General features: G+C 47.3%; 1 protein-coding gene across 5 annotated transcripts in view; it reads left to right on the top strand.

Moving 5' to 3' along the window:
• Window positions 1-12431, top strand: part of LOC131405640 (core histone macro-H2A.1) — a 75949-nt gene that overhangs the window by 49841 nt on the left and 13677 nt on the right. For 3 of the 5 annotated variants that reach the window (XM_058540674.1, XM_058540659.1, XM_058540669.1), the window contains exon 6: window positions 5906-6005. In XM_058540674.1, the coding sequence (XP_058396657.1) occupies window positions 5906-6005 (100 nt within the window). Of the gene's footprint in view, window positions 1-5905; window positions 6006-7723; window positions 7815-12431 lie in introns of all 5 variants that reach the window. The other 2 variants (XM_058540686.1, XM_058540677.1) reach the window with 1 other exon arrangement.

Raw genomic sequence — 12431 nt, 5'->3', positions numbered from 1 at the left:
CGGCAAAGGCTGCAGGTGCCTTGCTAGCTCCTCTGCAACCAAGCAGGGCCATCTTCTCCATTTTGGGTACACTGGTCCCAGGCCTCAGGACCAGGTGCCACAGGCATAAAAGTACCAGAAAGTACAAATTCTGCTAATACTGACTGTACCCCACCCAGAGTTGGGGAGGAGGAGTCCAAAAAGCTATAGGGAAGTATTGATGCTCTGTGAGAATTTACAGACATGTCATCTAATGTTAAATAGAAATAGAGGAAGCTGGAAGAAGTGGACTTGACAATGAAACTAATGTAATCTGTTTGGTATCTGGACTTTTGGAGGGAGAATCTGAAAGGATTGGTTGAGTTGGAACCCAGTGTAAAATGGTCAACTTTAAGAGAAAGGGCTGGGTGCAGAACCAGACAGACCACTCGCCCTCTTTGCCATGTCACACAGTTAAGTTTTAGTGGTGAGAACAAACACCAAGCTCCCATGAGACTGCCCTTCTAGTTAAATGTGCTTCCAGCTTAATGACCCAAGACTCACACATCCAGGATGAGGGACCCCCAAATCCAACACTGCAGACACTCCTTAGCAGAGTAAACTGCGTCTCCCCAAATGTGGTGTCACAGAATAAAGCAGCATCTCAAGTCAGCCTGGGCACGAGAATAGAAACTAGGTGCTGGCACCCCTTTGTGGAACCTTGCGCCCCTGCAGTGTAAGATGGGATGAGTGCTATAGTTTGGAGCATTATTTTGAAGCAGTACTTTCTGGCCCTTTATTGGCCGTTACTGTCAGGTGAAAGTCATGGCATAGAGAGCAAAAGGGGCAAGAGTCATAAAACTGACACATACGAATGTTGACACAAAGCACGTGTTAAAATGTGATTAGAGACATTAATTTTCACTGGGATTTTAGGAAATATTTCAAAAAGGGTACTTTAGAACGATGACTATATGGTACCCTGCGTTCTACGAATCTTATTTTTCCATCTGTGACAGTGACACCAATGCTTGTATATTGCAAGCAAGCTGAGGTGGAGAAAGGTGATACTGTGCTCGCTCCAGTCTGGCAAGGCACAGTTGCTAGGCTGCTCACAGGAGAAGCTGGCCTCTGGTTCAGGAGCCCGGGATCTAATTGTTGTTGATGATGTATTTCACATGCTGAAGTCTCAGGAGTCATTGCCCTCATTACAAAAGAAATGTTTTCTTTCGTTTTTCAAAAGAAAACAGTGCTGTGAGTCTGAATCGACTAAATGTTTTTGCTTTGTGGTTCGCAAGCCTTTTTTCAGAGATTTAAAAACCTGATGGTTTTATTTCCCAAAAAATACTTCCAGTGTGTATTTCTCTAAATCTGTGTCAGTGGTAGTAAATGGTTTAGGCTTCCTCGGTAGGGTCAGTATTATTTGAAACAGTTGCAAAGGCAGTGTAAGGAGGGTATGAGTGGGTCTACACCTTCCCAAACTATTTAGATCACAGCCGCAGACCTGTGGGCCACTAAAGGCAGGGGTGGAGTACTGTGGGTTTTCTCCCTCAGATCCAAACACCCTACTCCCTTCCCGGAGGCTGGAAAACTGTAAGGAGAGAGGGAGCTCTTGAAGCAGCAATGAGGAGGAAGGGGCCGTTACCCCTCAGTTTGGCTTCTGAGACAGTTTAGGAAACTGGCAAAGCCGTGAAGAGTGGTGACTCGACTCCTGGGCCTCCAGTAGTGCACACGTGTCCTTATCTTTGTGTGACACATTCTAGCCTGAAACCCACCAGATGCCACCACCAGGCTTGAGGCAGGGGATGCACGCAGGGTGGGCAGCATAGCACAGGTGAAGGAGTCCTTTCATCCCAGAGGCAAGGGCAGGAGTGGGCCCTAGACTGGGCCACAGAGAAAACGTGGTTCTCCATGAGGAATTTAGAAACTATTCTGTGGAAGACATCGCCCTTTCCATACTTCTTAGTTGAAATGCACTTTGGGGACAGGAAAAGAGTTGCATTTTATGTGGCTAACACAGGGAAATAAGATGGGCCAGTCTTCTTCCTTCCTTGTCAATTATGAGGGAATGAGAGACACCAAAATTTGACAATTAGAGGCTAGACTTGACATGTCACTCAGATAATCCTTTAACAAGCACTTTCATTCCCTAAAATTGAATTTCTGATCATATTATGTAAAAAAATAGGATTGTACTATTTCCTGTCACCAAGTAGGTCATGTCAGGGCAGCCAGATGTCCATCCAGTAGCTCCAAGCCACTGGCTCCTTCCCTATCATTGGCAGGCCACCTCCTGACCTGCCCTAAATGGTGGGTGCCACCTCCCTTCCAGGATGGCCAGGCTGGCTCTGAGCCACCTTGGGTCCAAGTCAGGCCGAGGGCTCTGTTCCTGAGCTCTCATGTTTCCATCAGCCCTGCTTTAAGGGAAGGGGGATGTTCATTTCATCTCTGAGATGTGTCAGAATGTTTGACCTTCAGTTCCTACTCTGTGTGGCAGCAGAAATCCGAGCACTATTGTAGGCATTGTGTGGCACTCAGGGCTAGGAGGCAACCTACTCTCTGCCTTCGAGGAGCTTCTCCTCTAAGGAGTTCCATCATGAGTAGAGAACAAGGGTTAGAACTACTAGAGGGAGGACTATGGACATCAGAGCTACAGAAGAGCCAGCTGGGATTAGGGTAATCAGGTCCCGGTTGGAAAAGGGATCTTGGAGGACACTTGGCAAAGTCCCCTTCTCCTAGCTCCGTGGCCCAGCGGGACCCCCTTCTGCTCTATCACTGGCAGTACCCGTTGGTCACTCTCCAGTGGCCAGCAGTCTTCACAGATATTTTAAATTCCCTATGCTGTGGTTCAAAACTTAGTTTTCCATCTTTCTCAATGATGAGACAAAGAAGTAGTCACCTTATTCAAATTCTGAAATCATTAATGACCCCCCTCCCTCCCAGAAAATCAGACTAAACTTGGGAATTTTCACAGTTCCCCAAAAATCTGATTTCCCCACCCACAAGTATCCCTGCTCTGCCATGTGCTTCAGACAACCACTGCCCTTCGGCTGAGAGGCCCAGTTGGATTTGACCCTGGGTGGTGGTGGGGGGACCCTGGGACCTCCTAGAATTGGGCATCATCCTGGCCCTACCAGGCCTATTCGTGTGTCCACTGGACAGCAGGATCCTTTTCAGACATGAGCATACATGGCCCATTTGCACCCTATGCTCGTGGGTTTTCTTCTCCTGTCCAGGGGAGCTACCATCTTTGTTCATGACCCTCTCTCTGTTAGCTTCTGCCCACTGGTTCAGCCTGCCGAAGCCAAGGTGATTACCCATTTGTCTTTCCAAAGTGCCTGAAGCAATTTGTCCTCCGTGCCACACACCCCCACCGCCCCACCCCGGTCTCCCAGACAAACATGCACACGCTTTATAGTCCAGAGGATTTTTTTTAAACATACATTTGTACATTTTTAGTAGCAGCAAAACTGTTTTGTGGCTCAGCCCCTCATGCTGAGGACTTGTGCTGAGCCTGGTGCACAGCAGAGCATAGTTGGAAAATCAAGGCTCAGCTGTGGGTGAGAGGGAACCAGCCCTTGGTTAGCTGGGAATTCTCAGTGCTGGTGGTGGTGGCTCCCTGAGGTGCAGACTTATGTGCTTTCAAGAGCAGGGCTGCCTCTGCTCAGAGGGAAGGTGACGAGTCCAGAGTGACTGGGAATTCTCCGAGGAACTTGAGTTCTGTTTGCACCCACTCCCTCGCTTCAGCAAAGCTGTGAAGCCCCACGGTTTCCCCAGAGAGCCCGTTCTAGACAGAGGGGTGGTTCTCACCAGGCAGAGGCAGAGACAGGCTACTGGGGTTTCCCCTGCTAGTTGAATCGAAGCCCATGGAAATAGCTGATTTTCCAATGAGGCATTTCTGAGTACAAATCCAGAAGCATCTATACAATTGGAAAAGAATAGCGTGAGTTGTAAGGATTTGAACATGTATGGTTTTTAAACAAACAAAAAAGGAATCTCAGATGTCTTAAAAGTATATTCATCCATACCATACCAAGCATTTCCCTTTTTTCTCCTTTTCCTTCCTCCCCCAACAACCTCCTGCCTCTTCCCACAGTATGGGTTGTTGTGGGTTTTTTTTGGTGGGAGCAGGGAGTACTGGCTTAACCTGAGTTTTTATGAATAGCATTTTCTTGAAGTAAAATGCAGTACTTATATGATGTCATGATCAAACCCTTTACCTTGTCTTGAATCCTGAACATTCACTTGCTTTACCCTGAGGCCCCCCATCTGTGCCCACTGACACCGCTTCTCCCCCAGCACAGCAGTGAGCACCCTGGCCCTGATGCTTGTCTCTTTTCTGTGCGTCTGTCCTGGCACTAGGGCCCTGTGCTTCTGAGAGCTTCGCTGTGAGATCACCCCAATGGGCTTCCTTCAGATTCAGGGATGTGGGTGGCCCCTAAATCACCCTGCAGTGCTGGGAACCATACTCTGGAAAGTCCAAGTGAGGAAAGCTTGTTCCTCCTCTCTGAGTCCTAACCAAAAAGGAGGCTCACTACCCTCTGGCAGGGCCTAGCCAGAGCCCTTCCCTGGCCATCTGACCAAATTTATTTCCACAACTGTTTTCTCGCAAAGGATGACTTTTAGTCTAAGCAGGGCCCTCTTTTGAGAATCTACTGACTGCTTCTGGGAATCAGAAATGCGAGTTTATATTTCTGATGCTTATAGAGTGTCAGGTTTTTTGTTTGGTTTTGTTTTCAACAAAATGTTTGGCCCCAGAAATCCGGTGACTTGGAGCTCAGTTGCCAAGAGCCTCCCCGCCAAGTGTCTGCATGCGGCCCTCTCCTTGGAGTGAGCACCTGGACAAAGGCTCCTGCCCTGCTGGGCCTAGAGGCTGCAGTCAACTCTTCCAGCCTGGATCGCAGTTGGTCTTGGGCACCAGCTCCTCTCGGGGCTCCTTAGGCATTGCTCTTTGCTGCAGCTGTTAGGAATTTATGTCACTGAAGAAGGAGCATCTTCATTGAGAGAGTGTGTGTGAGTGCTTTGCTGCAGGCACTTGTACATAAGAACAGGATGGACCCAGGACGGTAGTCCTGGGCCAGCTAATTCCCCCTGACCCTCTGACTGCTGAATCTAGAATTTAGGATTCATCTCATACTGAGGGTTGCTATGGCAACAGAATAACAGTGGGGAGGGAGGACATTCAGTGTCTCTTCAGAAAGAGCCAGTTGGTTGGTACTCATCAGACTCACTCAGGGAAAATGCTTGACCCATTGGGCCCCAAGAAGGGGAAAACAGTTTAAAAGACACATTGTCTTGCTAGAGAACTGCTGTTTCTGTTCCTGGGTTTCACCAGAACTTCAGCATTACATGACCAATAGGCATGTAAAATTAGATGTTACTAAGCAACAGACCATTCTTGCTCCTTGCCATCCCTGAGCAGGGCAGGGGAGCCAGCTAGCCAGTGGTCCCGGTGATGGGGACAGCCTTAAAGACCCATGGCCACTTGGAGGAGAATGGCAGAACTACTAAGGGTTTGCCCAAAACCCAGCTAGGGCTTCTGCACCATTCCAGGGCTCAAAGAAGAGGACAGTCACATAGACCACCACCACCCACCCAGCAATGAGTACACTGAATCTGGGTCCTGACGGCTGCTTTATTTTGGCCCCCAGATCACAAGTTCCTTTAAAGGGAAGTGGATCCACTAGTCCAGTCTGGTGTATGCCTTCCTGTTGCCCCAAGCATCACTCAACAGGTTCTGGACCCTCAGCCCAGCTTGCTTCCTTTCAGCATCCCGCAGCATTTGAGTCTTTTGTTTGAAATGGATTCATTTTAGCCAGCAACTCCCTATTCCCTTTTGTGCCCAGTGCACTTGGAGTGTCCACTGCCCTTCATCTGTATCCCAAGGCTCCCTTCTCTGTGACTCCCGGCTGTCCTGTTATTTCCCACCTCATGCTTTTCTTTTCAGCTGAACCTTATTCACAGTGAAATCAGTAATTTAGCCGGCTTTGAGGTGGAGGCCATAATCAATCCTACCAATGCTGACATTGACCTTAAAGATGACCTAGGTAATTGGGAATGGGGTTTGGCACCGCCAGCTGTCAGGTGAAAAGTTGTGGAACCCAGAATTTAGGGTCTTCATCTTCTCAAACTTCAGATGGTCAAGTCAAATTCCCAAATCCGAGATTAACGTTTGAGAGTAGACATTGAATGTCTGCTTACTCGAAGCCATTCCAAGTGGAAACGATCTGATAATGTTTCATTAAGTGCAATTGGCTACTTTCCCCTTGATTGTAAATATATTGCCATCTAAATTCTCTTCCATGATGATCACACTGACTGCTGGTTACTTGGGGGGGATTTTTAAAAAATGTGTATGTATTTTTTTTTTTTAGAACTGAAAAATCTCAGGTAACTACAAAATGCTGGTTTCTCCATTTAAGCCTTAATTAGAAGTGACACTCAAACGAAGCTTGAAAGCATTTAAAACGGGAGAGAATTAAGCTGTGTCAGTATACCATTAAGCTGTCTTTAATCCACCAGCAAATTGGTTTCCCCCAAATTTACCACACACTGTCACTTCTTTAACTTTTTCTACAACTGAAAACAGTATATGACTGAGTGTCACCTTCATAAATTATTTGGATAGAGGATCATATTAAGAAGGGCAGTATCTCTTTCTGAGTGAGTTCTTACGGAGGAAAACTCTGCCCCAGAGCCATGGTGTCACCCAGCTCAGGAGGGTGGACGGTTTGGGGTGAGCTGAGAGGTACCCCTCAGGTGTCCCACTCTGTGGCTTCATCTTTGCATAGAGGACCTGTCAGCTCAGGAGTACAATAAAAGCTCCTGTTCCTCTTAGCTCTGAGCCTTGCCAGGGGCAGTAGGCTAGCAGATGCCCTCCAAGGCAGCCTCATGCCTGGTGCTGATGTAGGTATGTTTTGTGTGCCTTTAGCTCCCACTTTCAGCTCCCTTTGTAAGGGGGCAGATTTCCTGGGAGACATGCTCATTCCGGAGCCCAGGCCCGACCCACACAAACTGGGTCCGAGGGTGGGCTGAAGACATGGGAACTGGGACTCAAGAATGCCCCCCTCACAATTGTTTTCCAACTGCCTTCTACCCTAAAAAAAAATCACAAGCTAGAAAAAGCAAGGATCCTATCCAAAGTACATTTTATATGTAAAATACATAAAAATAAGATTGACTAGAATAAGAGGAAAGCCTGGAAAAATATATTTATACCTTGAGGGGGAAAAATAAAGGCAATCCTCTACACATACCTCTACTGTTTTCTCCGTTTTCAAGAGCTGTCCCTTAGACAAAATGATCAGTGTTACAAGAATAAAAATCAAACCCCAAAAGTTGACTGCTGCCAACAAAATGGAGAAACTTGTTGTTTTGGGTGGCCTGGTAGTCTACATTTTCTTTTAAACAGATGCCATGTTTTAGTAGCCTTCTCAGTGGGTGCCAGTTTTATAGGCTTTGCCAAGTGAAATGGGGCATTTGTTGTTTTATTTCTTTTAACCTTTGGAAATGATCTCATGTGTGTGTTTCTCTTTTTTTGGACTTGTCGTTCAAATGTTTAATTTAAACATGTCACATTTGATGTTCCTCCTCCTCCTCTCCTCACCCCCGTCCACGTGTGCGCACACTTGGTGGACTGATTGCCCCTTTGGCTCGTGGGTTGGAATCGACCAGGTAGGCGGCCCTGCCCTCGGGGCGTTAGTGAATGTGCCTGTGCGCGGTCCCGGTCCAGCACAGTTGATGTCCATCTGTTTACCTGTTATAGTTGCAAGTTGTACAGGCTGACATTGCCTCCATCGACAGTGACGCTGTCGTTCACCCGACAAACACTGACTTCTACACCGGTGGTGAAGTAGGTAATGCCTAGCGGGTGCTGCCGAGTGTGTGTGTGCATGGTCAGTCGGCCGCTGCAGACAGCTTGATCCTTTGACAGCTACGCAGGGCTGCATTCATTTCACACTTCCAGCTGTCCTGACCTTCCCAAGGTCTTCCGTCCCTGGGTTGTGAACTCGAGAAATACAGCTAGCTGTCAGCCAGGGTACATCATGCAGCTCACAAATGGGCACACTTCTGGTTTGGAAACTGGTTCAGCAACGTCGTTTCTTCATTGGCTTCACGAGGCACAGCTTTGTTGGAGACTGGGTTCACACATGATCTCAGCTGCAAGGGGGATGCAGCCAGATCGGCCGAGTGGCATCCAAGACCACTTCTGTGCCCCAGACACACAGGAATGCCTGTGCACGGGTCTCTGCCCCACACACGTCTCTCTCTGTGTCAGAAGCACGCTCACTCCAGAAAATGGCCTTAAAGCCTTAGGTGCACACGGGGGTACTTTCAGAATGCTCTCCCACACTCAAGGGCTCTCAGACCTTACGTGCATGAAAGTCACCTCATTCTGATGTGGTGTCCCTAGACCACGCTTCAGAAACACTCTCCTAGACCTAGAAAGCTCCTTCTTCCCCCGGGCAGCTGACATGCATGATCGTCAGTTTGCTTCTGGCGCTAAATGCTGAGGGTGGGGTAAGGCAGAGAGAGCACTGGGGGTGCCTGGTGCCGAGCGCTGCAGCTGCAGACTTGCTGCACTAGCATCATCAGATGGTGCCCTGCTTTAAAAATACGCTGAGGCGCTAATAGGATGAGGAGGCATCCAGGTGTGCTGGCAAAAAAGTCCACCTGGAGCTAGGTAGAAGGAGCTCGAATCCTGACCTTACCATTTACTGATAATGGGGCCTGGGCAAGTCACTTAACTTCTCGATGCCTTGGTTTCCCTATCTGTAAAATAGTGGTAATAATGAGAATTACATTAAAAGATGTAAGCAAAGCACCTTGTTTTGTGCTTGGCTCGTGATTGGTGCTTACTGTATGGTCTCACTCTCGTGTGTATATGATTTTACAGTTGTGCTGGTCCCGAGGGCAGCATTCTGAGTGTAGATTCCAACACCAGCTTCCAAAGAGAATGGGTACATTTCCAATAAGGGCAAAAGTGAAGTCTTGAAGGATGAGGCCCTCAGGATTTTCGTGAGTGTCCCAGACACTGAAGGGCAACAGCTTGGCAATCTGTGGCTGTCCAGCTCTGTTTAGTGTCACTAACAAAGCCTGCTGTTCACAGTCAGCTGTGGCCACCGTGATTTGGGCTAATTGCTCTCTGGAGTATTTTGGATTTCGGACATGGACGGAAAGACAAACTGCATGGAAAGTCAGGATTTGCCAAATCTGCCAGGCCAAAATCAAATGAAATCAGGCTGTAGGCAATTAAAATAAACTCCCCTTTCACAAGATTTTGGAGGAGTTTACTAGCTCCTGAGTCAGGCAGCTTAAGAGAAAGATACTTCCTTTCTTAACCAAATGAAAACTTGATGGGAGGGAAGTACCTATTTGGAGGAAAATAAATAAACGAACAGCTAAGGGCTTATCTTTCAGCCAGGAGTGACTAAGGCCTGGGTTCATCCTGCCATCCAGGACTTTTGGTGAAATGGAAATGATGAAACTTCCTGGGCAAAAGTATCTCGCCCAGGCCCAGGGAGAGGAGAAAGTTGGCTGACCTGCCGCAGATTCAGTGGGATTAGCCACACCAGGAGGGAGAGTTGGAGAGACCAGTCAGGAGCCAATTGGGGGGTAATAGGCAGAGCCAACTATGCCCCCTCAGAAGTCCTTCCTGAGCTGTGAACAGAACTGGTCTTCTTGGAATAATGGCAGTGCTAATGATTTTCCCTCTGATGTGCTTGCCCTCAACCCGCTGATAGGCACAGGTTAGGCACAGTTAGCCTCCGTGACATGTAAGTAACCTGGGTCCAAGAGCTTGCCCAAGGTTGCATCGTACCTCACTCCTTGTCATAGCTGGGAAAAACCTCAGCAAGTCTAGACAGCCTGACTGGCCAAGGAGGAAAGACTGCCAGGACCAGAACCCAGGTCTTCAAAGCCCACACCTCAGTGCTTTTTCTCAGTGAACCAGTCCAAACCAGTACTGAACCCAGATATCTTTTACAATACCAAAACAATGATCAACCCGATTCATACACAATCTCAATTGGTTCCAGCTCCCACTTTGATGTGCGAGAGGGGAAAAGAGGAAGCTAGGAGGTAATGACCCCGTTTCTCACATTTGGTGTGAATTCCCGAGTCCCGAGACTGCTGGAAGAAGGAATGCGAGTGCAGGAATGCCTAGCCCCAGTGATTAACTTTACCCATCAAAGTTCTTTCTAACAGTGAAATAGACCACAGGCTTAGCCTGACATTTGTCCAAGCCTAAATTTTCGCTTAGGCCGTTTTGAACACTGAATACTTATGCCTGCTTTCTAAGCATGAAATAATGTTCTTGTTCTCCTGGGAGTAACACATGTTTATGCTTGGGGGCAAATAAGCCAATTGCTTTTATGATTAACCCTGAAGTTAAGCCTAAAAAGCAAGAGTCTTACATTCAGAGTGTTGACAATACAGTTGAAATGGGCCTGTTTCTTGTTAAAAAGTACATGTGTGTCTACATGAACATGTGCATACATATGTGTGTGTAGGAGTCAAGTCCTGACTGGGTTGATTGCCTGCAATCTAGGGTTCAATTTTTAAGTTTGGGAAATGTATTGAGTGTATTGTAACTTGCAAATTTCACTTCTAATTTAAGCAAGATTTAATTATAAGTAAAAATTTTAAACACTCTTCCTAAGATAAAACACCTTTAATTATAAATCAGCCCGTTTTCTTAGTATTTTATATTTTAGAAAGGAGTTGGTAGTATCAATTAATACAGTGCTGATTTTATTGTACCTTCCAAATTTCCCAGTTCTCCCCAAAAAAGAAGATATGATAGAGAAGGCAGGAATATTTTGGGTCCGCAAAGAACATATGTTTCCCTCCCTCCAGCTTGAGAATGGCTTAGGAGGGAAGGCTAGACCAGGCACAGCTGGGCAGCAGCATCTGGGATCCCACGGATTCAACTTCAGATTTATTGTTCTCAGTTGCATGGATATTTGGGTGAACCTGTAATCGGGCCTCACTCACCTGGGTTACATCCTCAAAGTCCCCACTGTCTGGTGGGTGGAGTTGAGCCAGGAGGCCCGAACCTGCTCCCTCAAGCCGATTCAGCTGCTGTCTCTGATGCTGAACTTTGTCAGAAACACGCAGCAGCCGCCACTGGTGCCGCAGCAGATAAAGGTCTCTGGAGAGGACGTGTTTTGCCTCCTGACACCTCTGCCACTTATAGCCTACTTCACTGCTTTCCAAGACGGGTGAAGGCATGAGGGCAGTCTGGGTTAATGAGGGACACTGGGTCCCACTTCAAGGATCCCAAGTTAATCTCTCTCTGAAAGCCAGGCCTTCTCTTAGGTGGCTGAGACCTCCTTGTGGGTGATAGCCTGCTGGTCATGTTCATTCGTACACCCTAGACTTCCTACAGTGGGGCAGCTTACTGGTCAGTGCCTGCCATTAGCCCTGGCGCTCTTATTTGTGACAGTGCCCAGGCTGTCTGCTTTTCCTTGCAGACACTTCCTGGAGTTAGTACACCCCTCCAGAACAAGCATGCAAATGAGGCAGGTTTCTCTAAGATAATCAGACCTAGTCATTACAGGGTGAATCCCAAGAGAATTTGGGCTGGTGCATTCCAGTGCACCCTGACTGACCCATACCAGAATGTGCCAGGTGCACCTTGAATTTTCCAAGACAAATGGTGAATCTTAAGGGGAGTATTTTATCCTCTTGTGAGGAAAAGTACTTTAAAATATGCAAAACTGAGGAATCAGGGCTTAAGGAAGACTGAGACCCCATTCTGGCTATTGTCCCTCGTTGATTTCTGCTCACTGTCCCACAGGAGACACTTAACCCACAGACCTTATATAGGTATGGGTAATCTTGTTTGGGGACTTGGCTTTTGTAGCAGGAATTAATTACTTAGGAAGTTCCCTAATTCAAGAAAACGTGCTCCCTACCTCCATTGGATTTTTTTTTTTTTTTAAATCTGTTCCCAAACAGTCATCCTTCTCTCCAAGCTTTTATGTAATACAAGTTCATCTTTAAGCTCTGCTTCTGATGTTGCTCCCCTTTACCTAAAATGATTCTGAACCATTAGTGTGATTAAGGAAATACTGTCTGAGGCCATTTTTTTTTTTTTTGTATTCACATATGATACCAAAGCTGCAAAATAGGAACTAAGCATGGTCATAATGCTGGTCCAAAGGTGGCCAAATCTGAATGCTTTCTCCTGGGCCTGCTGCCAAGAGGAGAGCTAGCTGCCTGATGGGAGCATGGTATGCTTCTAAAACCTCCTTATTTGGGGGTTCTCCCCAGAGATAGAGAAGAAAATCCAGGGGAGGCATCAGCCTTGGAAGCCGGCACTATCTGGTTTCTCATGCCGATGAAAAGCATGCAGAACAGCCGTCTCCCATCTCCCTCGCATTTCTGGCACGTCCAGGGTCACCCTGTGGCACTCCCAAATAAGGGGCAGCAGAGGCAGCTTGATGAAGCAGCAGTGCTGGAGTGGTAAC

Source organism: Diceros bicornis, chromosome 1 (assembly GCF_020826845.1).
Source record: "Diceros bicornis minor isolate mBicDic1 chromosome 1, mDicBic1.mat.cur, whole genome shotgun sequence".
Lineage (NCBI taxonomy): Eukaryota > Metazoa > Chordata > Mammalia > Perissodactyla > Rhinocerotidae > Diceros > Diceros bicornis.
This window is presented reverse-complemented; position numbering and strand designations above follow the sequence as displayed.